This window comes from Parasteatoda tepidariorum, chromosome 6, assembly GCF_043381705.1.
Source record: "Parasteatoda tepidariorum isolate YZ-2023 chromosome 6, CAS_Ptep_4.0, whole genome shotgun sequence".
Classification (NCBI taxonomy): domain Eukaryota; kingdom Metazoa; phylum Arthropoda; class Arachnida; order Araneae; family Theridiidae; genus Parasteatoda; species Parasteatoda tepidariorum.
The window spans coordinates 51,459,128-51,481,474 of NC_092209.1; the positions used below are offsets into that span (position 1 = coordinate 51,459,128).

At 29.4% G+C, this 22,347-nt stretch overlaps 1 protein-coding gene across 1 annotated transcript in view; it reads right to left on the bottom strand.

Annotated features, from left to right (window-relative positions):
* Nucleotide 1: 1 nt before the first annotated feature.
* Nucleotides 2-22,347, bottom strand: part of LOC107444460 (RNA-binding protein 47) — a 27,993-nt gene continuing 5,647 nt past the window's right edge. The window contains exons 2-7 of the mRNA XM_016058604.4: nt 12,477-12,651; nt 9,430-9,616; nt 6,777-6,900; nt 5,027-5,153; nt 3,084-3,170; nt 2-1,125 (exon numbers count right to left, since the gene is read on the bottom strand). Of these exons, the coding sequence (XP_015914090.1) occupies nt 1,070-1,125; nt 3,084-3,170; nt 5,027-5,153; nt 6,777-6,900; nt 9,430-9,616; nt 12,477-12,651 (756 nt within the window). The 3' untranslated portion in view covers nt 2-1,069. The remainder of the gene's footprint in view (nt 1,126-3,083; nt 3,171-5,026; nt 5,154-6,776; nt 6,901-9,429; nt 9,617-12,476; nt 12,652-22,347) is intronic.

The following is a 22,347-nucleotide window of genomic DNA, read 5'->3' on the forward strand; positions in this document are numbered from 1 at the left end:
ATTGCTTGATACGCTTTATTTAACTAAGAAAATATACATAATAGAGTACAGTAGTATTTAAATAAAGCAATTCATAATACTAAATCCTATTTCTTAATACTTTTCCAAAAATTCACTCCGAAATAAGTTAAAACATAAAACGTGTGTGAACTTGATGTTTAAGACATCAGAGGAAAAAAAAAAGTTTCGTAGCATCATTTTTGTTAATGAAAAAGCACTCTGTCAATGTCATGTTTACGCAAATACTTACGAAAAAAACAAGCTTTTTTTCAAGCAAGTAGTTTAATTTACATTGCATACATACCGATATAAATAATATTTAAAATATAATCATCTTAATTCAAGCACAGACAACAATGATGAAAAAATGCTGTTGTTGATGATATCGAAAAAAGTGAACTCATAATTATAACATTAATTCACTTAAATTGCGTTTTATTATTTGATTAAAAACTTTAGCCGTTTTAAAAATATACAAATTGGAAATAAATAGTCGACATGCTTCAAGCTTTCAAAAATAGGGACCCATTTTCAAGAATTGTCAGACGCGAAAAAAGGAATGAAACTTATTCACGTCCGTCAAACCTTGAAAATGGGAGTCTATTTTTGAGCGCTGAAAAATGTCACTATTAATTTCCAAATTGTATATTTTTGAAACGAATGAAGTTTTCAATCAAGCAATAAATTTAATTGGTTTTGATTGGTCCAAATTGGAGTTGCATTATCTTTTTTTTAAACGAAAAATAAATAAGTTGAAAAGTTCAAAACATACAAATTATATTTTTAAAAAAAACGTGTTTGAAATATATAATCATTTCAATATATATTTGAATATATATTCTGTGTCGCGACACAAAGTTTTTTGCATAATTTGAGTTATAAAGCGAAGGTCAGTTATGAATGCAATGTTAAACAAACTTTTTGTACTGTTTAAACTATAGAACCGTCAACATGAAAAAGTATTTCTTGAAACAAAAAGTTAAATAAATATAAAGAAAGAAATATGTCAACCAATGATGGCAACTGTCATCAAATATACACAAGTTTAGGAAGCTCCGACGCTTAAACTTCAGTAACCAGAAACAGGACCTGGTATGTATGTGAAATATGGTATATCTTCATATCCTAGAAAAAATATTACATCAAAAATCAAAACACTAAAATTCATATTGAGGCACAAAAAAACTATACAGTATGCATTATTTTTATCGTAATTTGAAAAAGCTTTAAAAAATTTTGAAAAATTTGAAGTACTCATGAAATTTTTAAAAAAAAACTTTGAGAAATAACTTTTCTTTATGAAACTTCCCAAGTTACTCTTAACTACATTTAATAACTTCAATCCTCTCACTCAGAAAAAATGTTTGGTCAAAACTATCAGAATATGATAAAATTCATTTTGCTTCTGGTTCTATGGGAACACCAAAAAGCTCGGTAATTTTTATCAAAGCGCTTTCATAATGATTTTGGTAAAATTAACCAAAAATATGGTTTAATAATGAGTGATAAAATTTGATAAATGTGGTAAAATTTGGTAACTTTATTATAATACATTAAATCATAGCATCAAAACCATTTTTTTGGATTAAAGTTATTTTTCAGTTTTGTACTACTAAATGTGTGGCAATAAAAACTATAGTTTTGAAAATCAAACTTTCTGGTAAGCCGTTAACATATGAATGGAAAAATTACCAAATGAATGGTTCTAAATACTGGATATTTTGGTTTTATTAACGATATTTATAGCTTTAAAACCAAAAATGTTATTATCATACAGTACGGTAATTTTACCAGAATTTTTTTAACAGAACTTTTTTCCCCGTGCTTAAATACATATTTTTGTTCAGAATTTGAAAACAGCATATATGTTGATTGTCTAAGATATTTAACGTATCTAGAAAATACCTTGAATTTTATAAAATATTTTTAACTTCTTTCAAAAGTGTAAGCTTATTTTAAATTAGTTTTAAACAAATTTTATATGTTTTTTTAAAAATAATCAGCAAAAATATTTGCACCAAAAACTCTAAAAATATTTAAAACTACTTTATAAATATGACATTTTTGATAATAACTATTGGGTGTGTGTAATTCAAGAAAAAAGTGAGGTGATTATGCCTAATCATGTGATCAAATTTCTTTGTTTACCTGTAATCGGCGTTACATGTGTGTGTCGAACTTGATCTGGTTCTGAATTAGCAAAATTGCCACGAATTGCCTACTATGAGGTCACTTGCAGGTATTCAATTGAACAAACATATCGATTTTTATATTTTAAATTGAACCGAATAAGTATATTTAAGGCTAAAAACTGATCTTTTTGTGACAAAACCGGGGTATACGGAACTTTTAATCCGGATAAAAGAAGGTTGAAACTACAACGATCTTCAGTTATACATAAGTGAAAAACAATTGTTAAAAACCTGCTCTCTCTCCTTTTTTGATAATTTTCTTAAATTTTCAAGCCCAGTGGTTCCTGAAAGGTGTTCCGCAGAACCCTGGGGATCCGTGGAAGGATTACAGGGGCTCCGGGAGTTAAATTTTTTTTTCTAACCTGTTAAGATTATATTTATATCCAATCAACATTTCCATATTTCATTTAATTTTGTTTGTTTATATGAAATTAGTTACGTAAAAGGCCAATGAAAAAATTTAGCAAAATTTTTACTAAAATATTTATTTTTAATAACGAAGGTATGGAAAGAATAGGGATTTTAAAAAAATTAATAAGTAATTCTCATCGAGCTTTTCAACTCAAAATAAGTAAAATTATTTTTAAAAATAATGAATTACATTTCCCTGATTATTATTCCCAATGTTTATAACATCTTTTTTTCTTTTTGAAATTTATTTTCAACAAACGCATAAACCAAGATTTCTTTTTCTCTCTCTTTTTTAATTATTATTAGTATATTTATAGCTGCTAATAAGCTTTTTTTTTTCATAACACCGGGGCTCCGCCGAAAGAAGCTAAACTACTTAGGGATCCGTAGCCAAAAAAAGTTGGGAACTACTGTTCTAACCAATAAATGATTATTTACATCGATCAAGAAATAGCCAATAATATATCGTTTTGTACTTACCTGGTGGATGGTACAAATATGCGGGATGAGCAACGCGTCCGTGTGGGACAAGTGGAGGTCCTGGCACGGCTAAAGGTGGATCAATACCTAAAAGAAAAAAAAAATAGATAGAAGAAAGTTATAAAATAGTATAAAGCTCTTGTCATGTAACGTTAATTGACAGAACCAGTTAAACATTTCTTGAGAAATTTTTTTAAAAGTATGACTTTTTGGGCCTTTAACTGCACAACTGCATTATAAAAAATTGTCGCCATTTGAATGAAACCAAAAAGGGTGGCAACTACTTAACACCAAAGTGGTGCTCCATACTTCACCAAAACCCAAGGATTGTTCCTGAAAAACTTAAAATGTTATTTTACACTACGTGGTGTAAAATAGTCGCCACCAACCACCATGTTTGTAATTCAGTAATGCTAAAATTTATAATTAGAATAAAATATGAATTTGTAAAGTTATTTTTATGCAAAAATATTAAGTAAGTGTCAGTAATTTAGGTTGCATACACATACACCAATTCTATTTATATTTAGTTAATTAGAGTTATTCTATGATTTTAAGGTAATTATTATTGTAAAAATTACGGTAAATCAGATTTTTTTTGTTCCGTAATATGTTTCGGTAGAAATGGATTTCATGATAAAAAAAATACCAACACCCTCAGTGTTGATACTTTTTACCTAATTTGATCAGAAATTTTAACTCTGCAACTCACATTTCACTAATGAACAGATTTCTTAACACGATTCTTACGCTTGGTGCGTATATGCGTACACATTTCATATAATTGTGTACCTTGCAATTCAAAATTTTTTCGACTGCTATTAAATAAAATAATAAAAAAATAATATATGCTTACTAAAACTTTTTTGCGTCGAATTATCTTTGGGTAAACGAATTTTATAATTGCGTAAAATTTTTTTTCCAGTCGGTAATAATAAGCAAGATATAAGATAGTTCCCGAGATAATAAACAAAAAATAAAATCAACATTAAGGAGTCCAAACTTTGGCCCACTCTCCTGAGAAAAATATTGGGAATATATTTACCATGTGCGGCTACCCCCTTTATTTTGGAGGTCGAAAGTCCAAAAACCATCGAAAAAAAAGGTATGTTTATTCAAAGAAAGTGCATTTTAGATTCTGATTTTGTAACTTAAAATATCGCCTGTACTAAGGTCAGCCAATTAAACCATTAAGATTGAGAACTAGAACGTGAATCATAAGATCAAAAGCTATTCAAGGTGGTCCATTTATTTATTTATTTGCACACTGTACAACACTTAAACTACTGCAATGGTAACTCAGGACAGCACATAATTTCTTATTTGCACTTTTTCAAATTGGCTTTTCTGTGTCTAGATTGATATTGGAGATGATCGATAGTGTTTATCATTTTCCCGACCTATCTAGGCATCTCTACTTGTCAAGATTTACTGCAGCTAAATTGTTATTTTCGGAATTTCAGAGTACTTTTAAGAGTCTTAGAGGTTTATTATATACAACTTTTAAATAAATTTTCACTACATTTATGTGAGTTGCTTTTCATCAGTTTTTTTATCAGTTTTCAACAATTCATCAGACTCAGAGCTGCTGAACTATGAATCTAAAGTAGAATGTAAAAAATATTCATAGATATTAATATTCTCATAGATATCAGCAATATTCTTGATGCTTGATATTAGCATAACAAATTTAGTTGAAATCAGATTAAAAATTCTAAGCAGCAATTATAATATTTTTTTCCTAGCTGTGAAAATCGCATTTCTTAAATTTAAGTAACTCATCTAAACAAGAAAAAAAACTATTTTATTAAAAGTTTTAAAAAAAATTCTTCTTGCTCGCTACTGAGATATACGGCTGCAACAGAGCTTAATATCAAAATCTTATTTATTTATGATGCTATTGCGTAAAATGAGAAAATAATTTCGAGTCACTCCTTACTTACCATCAGCATTTGGAGGTAATTGCATCAAAACGTACTCAGGAGTGTATTGTTCGCCTTTCTCTAAAGATCTGCTTACTTTGTTTGAAGCATGCTGAGGATAATGTGTAGAATGACCGGGATGGTTTGCCTATAAAATTAAACGGATGATGTTCAGTTTGAAAAGTATTACGCAAAATTCTTCGGTACTTATAAATTTCTTTTTTGTTTTAGACAGTTAGACAATGGTACAGCAGGGCATCAAAACAACTCCGAATGACTTAAAATTATTCCAGAAAATTCAAGTTATGCAAGTCCCGCAGTGGACTGATCGTTAAGACACGGTTCCCAGAAGATCACCGAAGTCAAGCATCACTGGCTGCGGTCAGTGTGCGGGTGGGTGACCACTTGGATCAGGCTGCGTAGGGACCGAGGGTGTGCGGTATTGATCCTCGTTAAACTGTTCTACCGTAAAGTGCTCGACTTCGCGCGCAGGTCGTCGGGCTACCGAAGCGGGGGTGCCATCCCCTCCGCAGAGGATCAAAATTGTGATGGCATGCCTTCGAATCATCCTCCGGGATGTTTCCCAGACCGTCGCCAATAGCCCATTGTGCAGCTCTAGTGCGACGTAAATTAACAACAACAACATCAATCAAGTTATGCAAACTTGAAATATTTTATTGACCCTCAGTGGCTGAGTGGCAGCGCTCCCGTGCGACAGGTCCTGGATTCGATCCTCGAGCCGGGCAAGGTTGACTCAGTCCTTCATCCCTTCAGTGGGTCTATAAATGAGTACCAAGCATGCATGGGAACTAAACACTGGGAGTTCCGAGTTCGGCTGACCATCTGACCTCCTGCACTCCAAAGCCCAAGATCAAGAAAACTGAGATGGGTACAGTAGGCCTTGGCTCTTTATGGGCTGTCGCGTCACTGAGTTAAGTTTTTTTTAAAAATATATTATTACTAGTCATATTTTAAAAAGTTGTCGCAAATTTTTTTTAAAAAAATATTAAAATAGATTTTAATGTTAGAACTAGTTTTTATTAGAGTTCTTTTTTATTAAAATTTCAAGAAACGATTAAGGATCATTTTTGTAGTTAAAGTTTTAAAAAAAATCCATTTATGTTTTCAAAGCTATTTTTAATCTTCTAAAAACATACTTCAGTTTCTATGTGTTCTCGAAATGGTTTCATATTTTTATCTTTTGATAGAATATAAATAACATACTGTTTACTATTTCTCTTTTAGATACCTTTCTTGAAATATTTTATTTTGGCTGCGAATTTAATGTTGTTAATATCTGTTTCAAAATCACGCAATCGGTTTATAGGATAAATTAATTACTTATAGGATAGCACGGAAAATCACCGAAAGCACTAAAAACAAATTCCCAATGGAATAGTTTTAATCCATAAACTGCATTTCGTTAAAAGGAACAAAAATTTCTCATGAATTTTGTAAAGACTTGGCACTAAAATATATTAGCTTAAACTCTAAGTAATAGATGGCAGCATAATGCTTGATATCATAGTATTTAATGTCATTTAAAACATATTCTTGATGCTTATGTTTCGCTTCATAGACATAAATGAAATTATTTAAAAGTGTTTACAAAAATTAAAATACAGTTTTGCGTTTTAAGAAACAAGAAAATCTTTCATGGACATTTCAAACAATTTTTACGTGTAAAGCTGCAAAAATATTATTTATTTGTTTATTTTCACGAAACTAATATCAACTCATTTTAGAATAAAGAAAATAATTCGAAATATACCTCTGTAGATTTGAATGATCCTGGATGGTTTGGAGCAGGTATGAAATTTCTGAAGCGTCTGACACCAGCGGCACCTCTTCCTCGTCCTCTGAATGCAGGTACTCGATGAATCAGACCACCTCTCCTTAAATAGCAAATATAATTATTGAAGAAATTACACGAGTATGCACGGATATTAAACAATTTTGTGTTCTATTTATAAATAATAACAATTATTTAATTAAACAGGATAATTTTTCTACATCTCACGTCAAAGTTGCTCCTTTTAGTTAAATGCAATATCATCCCGAATCTGGATTTATTTAATTCTGAAATTTGTTATTAAATATTTACTTGCAACTCTCATAATCTGAATTATTTCTAAGTTAATTTATAAAAGGATCTGAAAAATACGTGACACAAACACGAAGGAAAAAAAAACTCTGTAAAATTATCATACTGTATGGTAATGGCATTTCTGGTAAAAAAAAAAAAACATAATGGCGGTTCCCCAAACTAAAATATATGCAATTTAAATACCAAATGAATATACCATTCATTTGGTAATTTTTTTTATAAGATAACGGTTTACTGGAAATTCCGGTTTTTAACATTTTAGTTCTAAATACCACACCGTTTAATAAAAAATGCAAAACTGAAAAATAAATTTAACCGAATAATTTTTTTTATGCTATGCTCTAAAGTATGGTGAAAACACAACCAAATGTTACCATATTTACTAAATTTTATCATAGATTATCAAACCATATTTTATTATTAATTCTTCCAAATCATTACCCAAGCACTACTATTCCCATAAGAGCCAGAAAAAAGGTAAAATTTACCATATTCCGGTAGTTTGGACCATTCTTTATACTTCAGTACAATTTACAGAACCCCTATTTAATGTCTGAGATATAGGAGAACATTTCAAATGCGTGAAAATAATGTTACTTTAATTTTAAAGTTCCAATTTAATTTATTACTTACCCCCTAATAACAATGCTAGCATATGGTAAAACTATCAGATAAATATGGTAAAACTACCAGAGTAAGATAAAAATTTATCATGTTTCTGTCTCTATGGAAACGCCAAAAAAAATAACTTGGGGATTATTATCGAAGCGCTTTGGTAATGATTTTGGTAAAATGCACAATAAAATATAGTTTTTTAGTGTGTGGGAAAGTTTACTAAATGCAATTACATTTCGTGATTTTACCATGATGTTGTAAAACATGGCATAAAAACCATTTAACCGATAAAATTTACTTTTCAGTTTTGCATTTTTTACTAAATGTATAGATATAAGAGCTATAATTTTCAAAACCAGAATCTTCGGTAAACTGTTAAGCCAAATGAATGGTTTAAATATCTTATTTTGGATTTTATTAACCAGAATTATAGGTTTTTTAAACCAAAAATGTCCTTACCGTAAAGAATAGTAATTTAATTAGGATTTCTTTTTCTCCAAAAAAAAATACATTCACGTACGCTACCTATTTAGAGTATCTCTAATAATGTTTCTCAATTACTAATTTTTTAAATCTAAATGAAATAACTTACAAAAATATAATCTTTCTATGTTATTTTTCCCGTAAAAATAGAGAGAGAAAAAAAACCATTATACATTTATTTTTACGATTAACTGAAAAGGCTTAAGGCATTCCGCAATCACGGCCCTTAATATATATTTTTAGAGTCATGATAACAAGGGAGTTTGAAAGGATAGGTACACTGTAAAAATTTTCGGATCAAATTATGGTGTAAAGTATCAGCACTTTTGGGTGCATCATCCTTAAAATTCATTTTACCGAAAATTCATTTTTACTGTAAAATATTATACCGCAATTTTTTCAGTAATATATTAATTAAGTTTGAGTTAGTCAGTGATTTTACGGTAATTTTTACTGTAAAAAATACGGTATATCATATTTTAATTCCGTAGCATGTTCTAGTATAAATGGAGTTTACGGTAAAGAGTACCGGCACTCTGAATGCCAGTACTTCTTACCATTCTTTTTTACGCCTTTTTACCATTTAAATTTGATTCGGAATTTTTTACAGTGTATATCAAGTGTCGTTAAAGTGATTAAAAATATGAACCGTATCAAAATGTCACAATTATTAACGTGGGAGGTGGAGTTTTAATATAACTTGTTTAATTACCGAAGAGAAAGTAGAAGGTGATTATTCAAAAAAAAAACCCTTCAATTTATCATCCAACAACTAAATCTAACAATTTTTTTCATATTGCCTTCCTCCTTAATGAGTCGTCAGTTTTAGATAACATTTTTAATTATTTAAACAATAATTTGCTACTCCTCTGTTTATATTGTTCAACTTATTTTTGGTAGGAATTCTGAAAGAGTATAAGAGACTATTGTTGGTATGAATTCTGAAAGAGTATAAGAGGATGTCACTATTGTGCAACTAGCTAATCTATGCTAGGTATTACCAAAGTAGAAATGAGTGAAATGTGTGTTACATTAATAAAACTATATTTCTCGCCATTGATAGGATTTATTGTGATTGCTGCGTGACATTTGAAAGCTCTTCTTTGTCGAACTTTAAAAATTGATTTAGGTAATCTATATTCCATTTAAAATCGTAATTTATTATAGGAATTCTTACGGATTAAATGAATGAATTCGTACTGATTGAATTAATTCTTACCCAGGACATGGTGCAAAAGGTAAATGTGCGTTATAAGGATCAAATCCGGGAGGAGGTGCTCCGTAAAGAAATGGCGCAGGTACTGCGGGTGCTGGTTGATTCGGTCTGGAATGACATTTTGGGCGTGTTACGCGATCTGCTGGTTTCGCCCATGTCACTTCTATGATACTTCCATCAATGTCAATATCTAACAGAAAACAACATTCATATTTCATTTATTGGAAAACAACTTTTATCAAACAAATTAAATTTCTGAATATAAAAAGAAAACATTCATTATTTAACGTTAAACAGAAATTCTCCAACCATAACCAAGAGCTTAGCCAGTTTTTTGGGGGTCAGCCTGACAGATGTCATATACCTTGCTTTAGGTGGTATGCCTCTCTCCATAGCTCGACACCTCAATCAACGAGAGGACTTTCAGCTTTGACAGATTTATCTTGCAATCTACTGCTTTTTACACACTGGTTGCTTAATCTTCTCTCCTTAACAGTTGCTTGATTTACAGCTTTTTACACACTGGTTGTTTAATCTTAACTCCTTAATAGTTGTGCGATTTACTGCTTTTTTACACTCTGTTTGATCGTCTCTCCTTAATAGTTGAGCGATTCACTGCTTTTTACACTCTGGATGTTTAATCGGATTCGGGTTCCACGCTCTTATCTTCCACGATATGTCAAATCCGAAAATAGTAACAACTACTCTACACCAAATTGGTGAAGTGAAACACCATAAAATAACTCTTGGTTCTTGGTCTTCACTTCATCAAGAACAAAGAATAGTTCCTAGTGTAGAGAAAAAAAAACACAAAGAAGGTTCTTTTTTACTATTTGTTGTAAAGTAGCGCCACAAATTTCGCTATTCAATAACAATAAAATTTATAACAATAAGTTCGGGCGCACATAAGAGTCATTAAAATTATTTTAACGATACAAATGTAAAGTAAGAATCATTAATTTAGAATGCAAATATACTCTAATTCTTAAAATAAAATTAGTTAGTTGATCAAACATACGCACAACACAGAGTGAATGTTCAGATGAATTCTAATTAAGCTTAAAAAAAGCGAATAGAAATTAAATATAATTAAATTATTTACAACAATTAAAAAATTTATGCAAAGTTGCTTATAAGAACATATTTATCTTTATTGTACATCTAATATTATTCATGTTTTTGTAACTTATAACTTATTTCTAATTAACTTCTGGTTACGTGGAATGTTCTGCAGCGTACAAAACAAACTTTTACCATCTCGTGCTCGATTGTAAACAATCTACTGTTGGCATCTGACAGCTTCCAAATGTACGGAGTCAAATTACTTTGTTATTTATTAATTTAATTTTCGCATTTAAAAAATATTTTTGAAAATCTAGATGCAAAACTACTGTTTCTCTTGATTTTCACCCAAATTTAGATTTTAATAACTTGCTTACGTTTAAAAAAACATAACTAAATATTATAATATTTAAACTTGTTAGCATAAAACAAAACATTTTAGACCAATTTTTATATTAATTAATCTTTATTTAATCCATTAATAATAATCAATTAATGCGTATTATGCATTAATTTCTAGTTGATTTCTTGACATTGAGTAAAAGAATCATTGAAAAAATGCGATTTGCGTATAAATGGTTAAAAAGTTTTATTTTTAGCCTCATGAAACAATCATACTTAATTTGGGGCTGACAAATATATTGTAATTAAAATTGAATTTTGGATTTTTCTCCCTTTTATTAACAGCTTTTTCTTCCATGTATTTTTCAGCAAATTTATTCTATTAAGACACTTCTTCTTTTAGGATAAAATTTTATATCATGATTTGTGATTAATTTCGTACTTTTAGTATGCTTTGCAATTGATTTCCCCCCTCGTTTTTGCGTATTTGTTTCTCTAATTTTCCATTTTGAATTTATAATTTATTTATTAATTTATTTTACAATAAAAAAGAGTTGTGTAATGGGATACCTGCAAGTGACGTACTGTGGTTTTCTCGATGGGTTGCTTACGTTCGCAACTGTTCTTTCCTTTCTATTTCGAGTACGCCAAGCCCATCAAGTATCAATTCCCTTAAATGATACATTCTATATTCTTTCACACAGATTCATTCGCAAAGATTCATTCACAAAAATTCTTTCACAAAGATTTCCATTATTTCACTATATATTTCTTACTTAACATAAAGACAGGCATGAAGCCATGAGGAACAAACTAATTACGCATGGAAGTTGCCAAGTGCACAAAATAAAAATGCCTCACGGTTACAATAAAATGCATAAACAAATAATAAATATAAGTTAAGTAAAAGACGTGGACGAGAAAAAATTCCATTTGAACAAATTTGATGTGTGATATGGCAATGTATTTAATTAACTTCAACTTAATTAACATTCTAACTTATGTGGAGAAATTAAGCCTAACTTTCACACGCCATTTTGCTTATAAACGATCAGCTGGTGCTGACGTCATAGGTCATATTTGTGCGAGTCAATAACCTTCTTCTTTTTCTTAAATTGCAAGTACCAGATTAACAAGAAAAAATATTTTTTTGTTTTAATAATATATACACAAATGGATTCATATAATTCGATAACTTTAATTAAGTATTTTAATATAAACTGTTAATAACTTAACTATAAATGAATGTGCTTTTAAACTGTAATAATTAAAATAACAGAAACTGCAGCTATGATCATATTTTCTACTATTTTATCGTCTGTTTCTTCATTGATTTTAGCAATGCTGTTTTGATATTTTAGCTTTTCAATAAGTACTGATTATAGAACAATTAAGTTTTCGTTTTCGTTTTTCAACTAAAATCATAATTTTTCTTAACGTTTAAATTATACAACTGAGTAAAAAAATGATTAGATAAGAAAAAATAAGAAAAAAATTTATCGAAATTAAATTTGTTTCAATTCATAAAATAATAATTAGTGAAAGTTCGTAAATATTTTTATCGTTCTTAAATATGACTAAATCCTATTAAAAATCTCATACAGTTATACTTTGTAATTGAAAATATACTAACTTATATCCCTTACTGTTTAATTTTTCAAGAGCCACCTCGGCGTCTTCTCTGGATTTATAGTGAACGAATGAAAAGTCTCTCAGTTTTTTCACTTTTTCAACTTTTAACTCGTTCTGAAGAGAGAAAATGTCTTTGATCTTTTCTTCTGTTGTACTCATCATCAAATTTCTTACATACAATATTGTCACCTGAAACAAAACAAGTGTTAAAAAGTTGAGGGTTGCCCATGAGTGAACCGTTAACCAAATTCTTAATCTATTGAAATCTTGTCCGAAATATTGTCGTTAGGTATTACACATTAGAGATAGTAATTTAATATTTAAGATAGAAAGCTAAAAATTAATTATCAACTGGAGACGAAGCGTTATCGAGGTCAACCACAGATGAATTTTTATTTTTTATAGCAATTAAATGCTCATTTGCGATAACGTACATTTGTCATAAAAAATTTGTAGTTGTGATTAATCACAAAAATATGTAGTTTTTGAGTATTAAATTATTAAAAAAACCTTATTTAGGCTTAGTACATATAAATAATGGAAACTCGAATTTTATTTATATTTATTAGCCAATAGCATAATAACTTAAATAACAGCATAAACATAAAAATGGGTTGAATTTGATGAAGAAGAAAATATATAACTGAAAACTAAATAACTAGTTAGTATAATCAAAATTACTAAAACGTATTATTGAAGCGTCTAGATAGTTATCATAAAGGAATTTAGTCATAAAGTAACCATCACTAATCAGTAAGAGATCTGCCACTTAATCTCAAAGATTAATATCTTTAATTTTAAAAACTGAAAAATGCAGAAGACGCCATTTGTTTTATTTCATGGATATTTTAATAAATATACATGCACATGTGAATAATTCAAATTTTGTCACATTGCTTAATACACACGGACTTATTGCAATTTTTAAATAATTTAATAAATGAAAAACAGGTTACAAGAAGTGTTTCCGTTGATATAAATTGTAATTAGAAAATATCGTAGTTATTAAAAAGGTAAAGATTATTTAAAGAACTATACTCAGTACTACTTACTAGTAAGCTAATCAAGTTCTAATATCAGTTTCAGATTTTATGATTTGCAGAGAGAATCATTTTTATAAATATTCATATTTCTTTTATATGTATTAAGGTTTTAATGTCCCTAAATATTAAAGCTTATACAAAGTTTATATGATTCGTTTTATTCACAGAGAAATATATAAAGAGTTTCCACTAAAATGTTAGAGCATATAAAATCGTGAAGCGTTTTTATTATTATTTTTCTTAATACACTGTAAAATGGAGACCCTAGCTCAAACGATTATATCACCATGATGTGGTAAAAAGCTTTATTTCTAGTTAGATTGACAAATTTATCGTTTTCTTTTACAATTTTCATTTCTAACTATATATAAAAATCCAATGATGGTGTCGCACCAGCCAATGAAATCTAAGGTATCACGTGACAGTACGAAAGAAGTAGCCAATCCAAGCGAGGATACAGTTTTAAGCCAATCAGAAAAGAGAACGCATTCGCGTCAAAGCTTTTTGTTGATTTACTTTGAGTGGGTTTTTGCTGATTACATCTCATCTTATCTTATCATTCTTATGCCTATCCAGTGATTGATATCTTTTAATGTTTACATTTTTGTTGTTTGCTATTATAAAGCTTACTGAGGCTTGCTTACCTTAAAATGGTTAAATTTTAAATCACATTTATTTATTCAACTCATTTCAATCATTTGGAATTTCAGTATAATGTCTGACAGGACAGATCGCGATCGAGAATATCGCAGACAGCGGAGATTGGATCCCACGTTTCGTCAAAATGAACAAGAGCGTCGAAGAATAAATCGACAAAATAATCGAGAGCTTACTAATGCCCGCCAAAGAGAAAATCGAAGTAGGGCAGCTAATCGTCTTCGAGAAATAGATGAAAATCAGTATTTGGGAGAATCGTACAGTCGTACTTATGCTCTGCCGCGCATTTATATCCTTATATAAATGTATTAAAATTTGTTTGCGAAGCAAACAAAAAAGAATTGCGTAGCAATACTCGGGGGTTGGCGAGCGGTAGCGAGCAGGGGGCGGAGCCCCCTAGTAAATTTATAAAGTTCTCTAGAATCGTTTGGTTTGTTTCATTTTTGTTCTATGAAATGTTCAGATGTCGTGTGTTTGTGAAGACAAAAGTACATTTTGTAAAGTAAATTATGATTTATTTTAAATATTTTATATTCACACTATTTTTCTTGATTATTAAGTTTTATATTAAGTTTATTTATTAAGTTTTCATTTAGTTCTATCAGAATCATTGATAGAGTAGGACGCCATTTTTTTTCAGCAGCAAATAAGAAGCAAAATATTCCTAAGAAAAAGAGAGAAGAACGTCAAAAAACGACCCTGGAAATTGGTAAATCAATTGGAAACAGATCGCGCCCAACATTTGAAGAACAATTCCTCAATAATTTATTCCTTTCCATTATCAACGAACTTGCATCTGATAACTTCCGATTTCGTGATCACATACTATTAAAGATGTGTGTATTAAGGTAAAATCATTTTTTTTTTGTCTTCAATTCGTTATAAATTAAAGGAAAGTTATTTAAGTCCACATTGCTTACTTCATTCCAAAGAATAAATGTGATTTCAGAAGTGCAGAACTGTAATAGTCATAAAATATTCTTCTTCTTTATAGAATAGTATATATATTTCTGTATCTATATAATTCGGAAAACAACAATAAAGAATCATCCGTATTGCTTCAAATAGCATCATTTGTGTCGATTATTAATAAATTTTTTTCGTTTTCTTCGTAAGTATTTTATTAATTTTGAATGATTAATTTTAACTAGAATTCAGCTATTCTGTTTTTAAGTTACATATTGAAATTCATATCGAGATCTTACAATTATAAAATTGTATTTTGTAGTTTGTCATCTTAAAGTAATGAAAGAATAATCTATATATATATTTTTTGAGAACAAAATTTTCAAGCAAAGAACATTTCATTTTGGATACTCTGGGTTTATAAAGCAGGTAAGTGTTATGATTTTTATTAAAAAATGTACTAGTAAACAATTTTTTTTTTCTAATTTGATGATAGTTCTCTACAGAATGATTTGAAAAAGTTTTGATTTAAAGTTAATAACCAAAATATATGAACAGTCCTTATCCTTTTCACTGTAAATGTTTTCAATTGTTATCATATTTATGTTCAATGGCGTTGATAAAGGGAGAAAGTTATGTTCTATTTCAATAGAAAAGCTTTGATAAAATGGAAGAGAAAGATATAACTCTCAGTTAAAAAGGAAGGATTTAAAGCTTTTGTTAATAAGTATCTTTATCTAATTCTTTCTTTATAAAGAATATACTTATCTTATCATTTTTTGAATTGAACGGATTCAACAAATCTTATATTTTAAAATGCTAAAATTATCAATTGTTTTTATAATGGACAATAATTTTAAAGAAAAGTTAGATACAACCAGTAATCTTAATTATAAAGTTGAATAATGATTTGCTTTAGCAGATAATAACATTATGAAGAAAAATTACTTTTAACATACCATTTTAGTGATAGTAATCTCTTACTTACCGTAGTTTCCGTACTTACTTACCGTAGTTTCACTTTTAGAAAAAAAAATGCTCAGTTTTTTTTTAAAGTTGTTTCTCTGATTGTGCAAAAATAATAAAATTCCGCATTTAAATTTTTTAAGAAATATTGAAAAAAAAATTAAATGTTTTTTTTTTTTTTTTTTTTTTTGTTNTTTTTTTTTTTTTTTTTTTTTTTACAACTTAGAATATTTTTCCAATTGATTAATTTTCCCTTTTTACGTTCAAAAAGAATTCTTTAAATTGAGAAAGGAAGCACTACTTAATGAGAATATTATTCCATAAATTAAAATTTTTCCCTGTTATTTAACTATTTTCAACTTTAAATTCTTGTTGCTGAAAAAAATGAGACATATTTAGATACTCTTGGGTAGCATATTAGTTTAAAGAGATAAATTGAACTTTAAAAGCACGTTATAAAATATACCTTTCGTCGAAAATTTAATCGCACAGTTTTTTTTTTCTTCTTTTTTTTTTCTTTTGAAACTCACTCTAGGAAGTAACGATTTAAGGGCGTTACAATCGATTTTGCCTTTTTATTTAATTAATTTTTATTTTGATTAATATATTAAGAACTTTAGCTACAAATACTATTATTTTAAGAACAGTAGTTTTTCCATTCATACAGTAATGGTTTACCGGAAATTCTGATTTTTAAAACTACAGTACTTATTACCACACATTTAGTAAAAAATAAAAAGCAAGTTTTACGGAAAAAATTGTTTTTGTGCCAGGGTCTAAGATATCATGATAAAATTACCAAATTTTACCACATTTACCAAATTTTATCACATTTTATAGAACCATTTTTTACTGCTAATTTTACCAGAATCTTTATCGGAAAAAAATTACCAAGTATTTTAGTGTTTCCATAAAGCCAGAAGCACAGTAAAGTTTACCATATTCTTTAATTTTTACCAGAATATAGATATGATATATTCTGGTAGTTTAACAGAATTTTTAGACCGTGCTTTTTTTCTTAGTGTAGTTAACACATTAAAAGGCATAGTTAGTTCGCTTTAAATTATTATTTGAAACCTGTAATCGCCATTTATAAATAACCATAACTGCACCATCATCTTCACAAAATAAAGGGAAAAAATATAACATATCTATAACATTCTCAATGTTCATTAATATTAAAAATGATGAAATTTCAAATTTCCATCAGCATGACCAGCCCATAACAGGCCAGAACAGCCCCAACTAGACCATATTTGGCTCGATCAGACACTATAGGTAACTCCATTTATTGAGTTCGATGACTTTAAGATTGATGTAAGTTGTCTTTTAGTTGAAATTGGAATTCTAAATTAGTGGAGTATAAATTTGATAAGAGTGTTTTGCTATTTCAGAAATTAAATAATGCTTAGAAGTTAGAAAAGAGGTAAAAAAGAGTAAAGTTTTAAAAAAATCTGCACTAATCTAAGGTGAAATAAGATAACTGTGTTATGAGGTCACTGTAATCACGGTTATTCATGGGGTTTTACTCCCTTTGTAAAGGCATATTTAGTCTGCAAACAATTGAACGTATCAGATAGCGATTTGTACATAGTTTCAACAACCGTAAAAGAATGATATTTCTTTTTGGGTGATAACGACGTTTATCGGGAAACGCCTGGCTAAGAAAGACGATAAAGTTAGATTTTGACTTTTTTTAATACTTCAGTTATGTTTATTTGCTGTATTTTTTGCAGTTAAATTAACGGGTTTATAAAGTTACCGTTCTTTATTATTTCAATATCTAATTTAAGATAATATGTTTAAAAACAAAACGTTAAAACAATACGTCTAATTTAAAACAATAATAAATTAAAAAAAGGTATTTGGATGTTTTCTTTACTTTTAGTTTTTCGGTTTTAGAACAGTTTTTCGGAACAAAAGATAAAAAAAAAATTTTAAATAAAGAAAACTCCTATATTTCTCATGTATCTTTAATTTCGTTTAAATTGTTTTGCGAAAATTTAATATATTTAGAACAAGAATTTAATTGTTAAACCAGATAGACCCCAAAACGAGTAGTATTGTATAAGCTGAATGTATGGTAATATTTTATAATACATTTTAGTGAACTTGTAAGTAAAAAAATGAAGCGGTTAAAGTTGTTGCATTTTTATTTTGTTTTCCTATCCACGAAAACAATAGATAAAATAAACCCATTGACAATAAATAACACAAATGTGGGAAATTAAAAATAAATGTTTATTTCATAGATATATCTCAACACAATTTCGATATACAAAGAAATAATATATATATATATATATATATATATAATGTCGTTGTAGATATTGAACAACCGAGACTCAATTTTGAGTTTACGACTACCAATGTTCTACTCCGTAACCTTGTAATTTTGAACTCATTCCAGAAGACAAGGGAATTCATGGATTGGGAGAAATTTACCTTCGTAGAGGACGTTTTGATGAAATCAAACCACATTTGCGTTAGATGGAGAGGATAACCACGAAAACCTCCCACGATTAGTCTAGTGGCAAGGCGACTCTAACCTATGATCTATCTACCACTGAGAATATTTTACGCCAGTACTGCGGCCAGTGCGAGCCGGGTGCAGAATTCGTTTCGAATAGCCGTCGCTTGAATTTGAACCTTGTCACCTTATTGGGAAGTGAGCGCTCTATCCTTTGAGTCACCGCGCATTCCGAATGAGCATTTCTAAAAATTAATAATCGCGTAAACATCCAGTTGACTTTCGTTGCCAAGTAATATGAAGCCTGTTATATTGTTATTCGGAAAAAAGACTCATCAGCAATTTTGGCAACGCTTTTGCAATATTTCAAGAAATTTTCCAGTAATTATTACATTGATATTATTCAATTCTAATTAAATTCATATTGTTCAATTTGCTTAAAAATATATATATATGGGAAAAATTCTGGTAAATTTACCGTACTGTATAATTAAAAAACAACAGCATAATTTTGATTACCAAAATGAAATGTTTATTGTGTACGCTTTATTTGCTTAGGCTTATAAGAATTTTAACAATCAATACATTATAATTAATAATTTTAAGCAATAACATAATTAAAAATTAATTAGTATCAGTAACTAAAAAAAATTAATTCTAATCATTCAGCATAAATATAAAGCATTTAATAAAACTTAATACTTTTTCAGAAAAATGTTCAATGTTACAAGAAAAGCCGAAACTATTAACCGATGTTGCTGCCTTAAACCATAATACCGTACACATTTCCTGCAATTCTCATACAATGCTATATATATATATAAAATAAACGTGTTTTATTTTAAATTAGACCATTTTATTCCTTAATCAATCTCCCACGGAGAAAAAAATTCTGGTAAAATTACCGTATTTTACGGTAATAACATTTCTGGTAAACAAAACCTACGGTATTTAAACTATTCATTTGGTAATTTTTTCATCCCTATTGTAACCCTATTGTCTTATAAGCACGCATTTAGTAAAAAATACAAAAATGAAAAGTAAATCAGAAAATAATTCAGAATAAATGCTTCAAGATTATTAATTCTCTAAATATAAATAATTCAAGTATAACTACTACCAATATACATACAAGAATTAATCTATTACCACTTCTCCAAAATGTATTTCTTCGTATTTTACTTTATTTACACAACAATAAATTAATATGCAAATTAAAAACTAATGTGTCTGAAAGGAGACCAACTGAAATATATGAGATTACAAAAGAAATTTCACGAAAATAGTTCTTTTACTTAGCACCTAAATTATATAATAAATTACCATTTCAGTTGCAAAATATCCAAATATATTCTTCTTTTAAGCTTGCTTTATTTCAATTTGTGATGAACATTGCCGATTTGGACCTCTATTTTTCACTTTAAAGGAAGCATTTGATTTTTTATACCAATCTTGTGAAAATCCAAATGAATTTCTTATGTTACCTTTGTTATTTTTTTTTAATATGGTTTCATGTTTTTTTTAATTTTTTTTTATTTCTATTTTACATTTATGGTATTACCTACCTTTGTCGCCTGGACCGGATTTTCCTCTTGGCGACGAATATATATCCTTTGTATCTATGTGTTTGCTTTTGTACCCAATAAAGTTTTTGTTTGTTAAAAAAAATAATAATAATTTATCGAATAAAGGATTTTTATGCCATGCTCAAAAGTATCATAATAAAATTACCAATTCTTACCACATTTACCAAATTTTATCACATATTATAATAACGTATTTTATAGTTAATTTTACCGAAATCATTACCAAATCATTACTTCTCCTATAATTATCGAGATTTTTGGTATTCCATAGAGCCAAAAACACGGTAAACTTCACCATACTCTGTTAATCCATGGACATAACCGTTATCCCCTCTTTTGAAAAGGTTTTTCCTTAAAAGTCGATAATAAAGGGATAGTTTCGTTTTTATAATGTACTATTCTATAACTTAATGTAATAAACTTTATTAATATTTTAGTCATAATGATATGAAACTAGAGCTTTTTTTTAAGAAAAATAATCAACTGTACTTGAAAAGAAAAAACTTAGATATGTATAATGTGTGACCAGTGGGCGGAAGCAGCTCACTTCAAGTATTGCAACTGCTGTAGTCGCTACTTTCTTTCGTAATTTGCAGTGCAGTGTGCTACTTTATTAAAAAAGTAGTGTAGTTAGTAGAGCGATATGAAAAAACAGCAGTTTGCATCGATTCCTGGCAAACTACTTTTAACGTTACTTTAGTAAAGAAATACGGTTCTAATGCAAATAATATTTTGAATTTGATGTTATTCAATATTTAAGTAAGACTCATTTAAGTTTAATTAGAGAATTATTTTCTTAAAACTGATAGATTTGAACGTATGTTTTGATTTCTAAACAAAGCAAGCGTTCTTAACATTGTTATGTGAACTTCATTTTATTGTACTAATTTCTAAAGTTGTCTATATACACTCTATAACAAAAAAATCGATGCACCAAGAACGCACTAAGACGCGCAAAATCGACGCTCGATCAGGCTGGAATGATGTCAACTGGGGACGTATAGTCTTTAGCGACGAATCTCGCTTCCAACTGTGTCCTGACGATCATCGAAGACGTGTTTGGAGACGCACAAGGCAGAGGGGGGATCCTGCCTTCACTATCGCACGCCACACCGGCCCTCAACAAGGCATTATGGTCTGGGGTGCCATTTCCTTTGACAGCCGGGCCCCTTTGGTCGTCATTAGAGGTACACTTACTGCACAGCGGTACGTCGACGACATCCTAAGACCTGTTTTGCAACCGTTCCTTTTGCAGCGCCCTGGGCTGGTTTTTCGGCAGGGCAATGCCAGACCACATACGGCACGTGTTGCTATGAACTGTCTGCAAGCTTGTCAAATTCTTCCTTGGCCTGCCAGATCAGCAGATCTCCCTCCCATCGAGCATGTCTGGGATATGATTGGAAGGCGATTGCATCTGGCACGGAATGTTGATGACCTCGTTCGACAATTGGATCGAATTTGGCAGGAAATACCGCAAGAGATCATCCGGGAGCTTAATCGGTCTATGCCAAGCCATGTGGCAGCTTGTATCCAGGCTAGAGGCGGGTCAACACCTTATTGAACTTGTTACTGTAACTCTGCAATAAATTATTCAATTGTTCTGAAATTTTAATCATTTACTATTCTGTACATTGTCTTCCTATCCTCCAATTTTCGTTTCAATCGAACAACTCCTTCTTGGTGCGTCGATTTTTTTGTCATAGAGTGTATAATAAATGCGTCAAAGAATAACATTTCTTCTAAATTTTCATCACTTACCCTTTCTAAAAATATTCAAAATTTGAATTCAATATCTTTCTTCGTCAATTAGAAATAAAGCAAAATATTATGTTACGTAATTTATTATAATTTTTATGGGAAATGATAATGTCTCAGATAGGTTATGATGCTATGTCCGGTTTCAAGGCAAAACTTTTTTTTAAAGTTTCGTAATAGTTCTGTATGATAATTTTACTTTCCATTTCATTTATGTTTTCAAAAACGCACACAATATACTGTACTATTTTAGAGTAGGGGAGCGTGGGGTCAATTGTAACAGGGTACGATTGTAACAGAGCAAAAATTTCGAGTGTCGGGTTCTAGATTTGATTCCTAGGTGGCGCACAAGGTGTATTTAATAAATCTACATGTACACACCTGCTGGCAACCATTTTTATGTACTTTTGAAAGAGTTACATCACAAAAGATATTTTCACGCTACGTAAGTACTTTTTTTGGTATTAGAATATTATATTGTAACAAAGTAATTTTGTTTAAA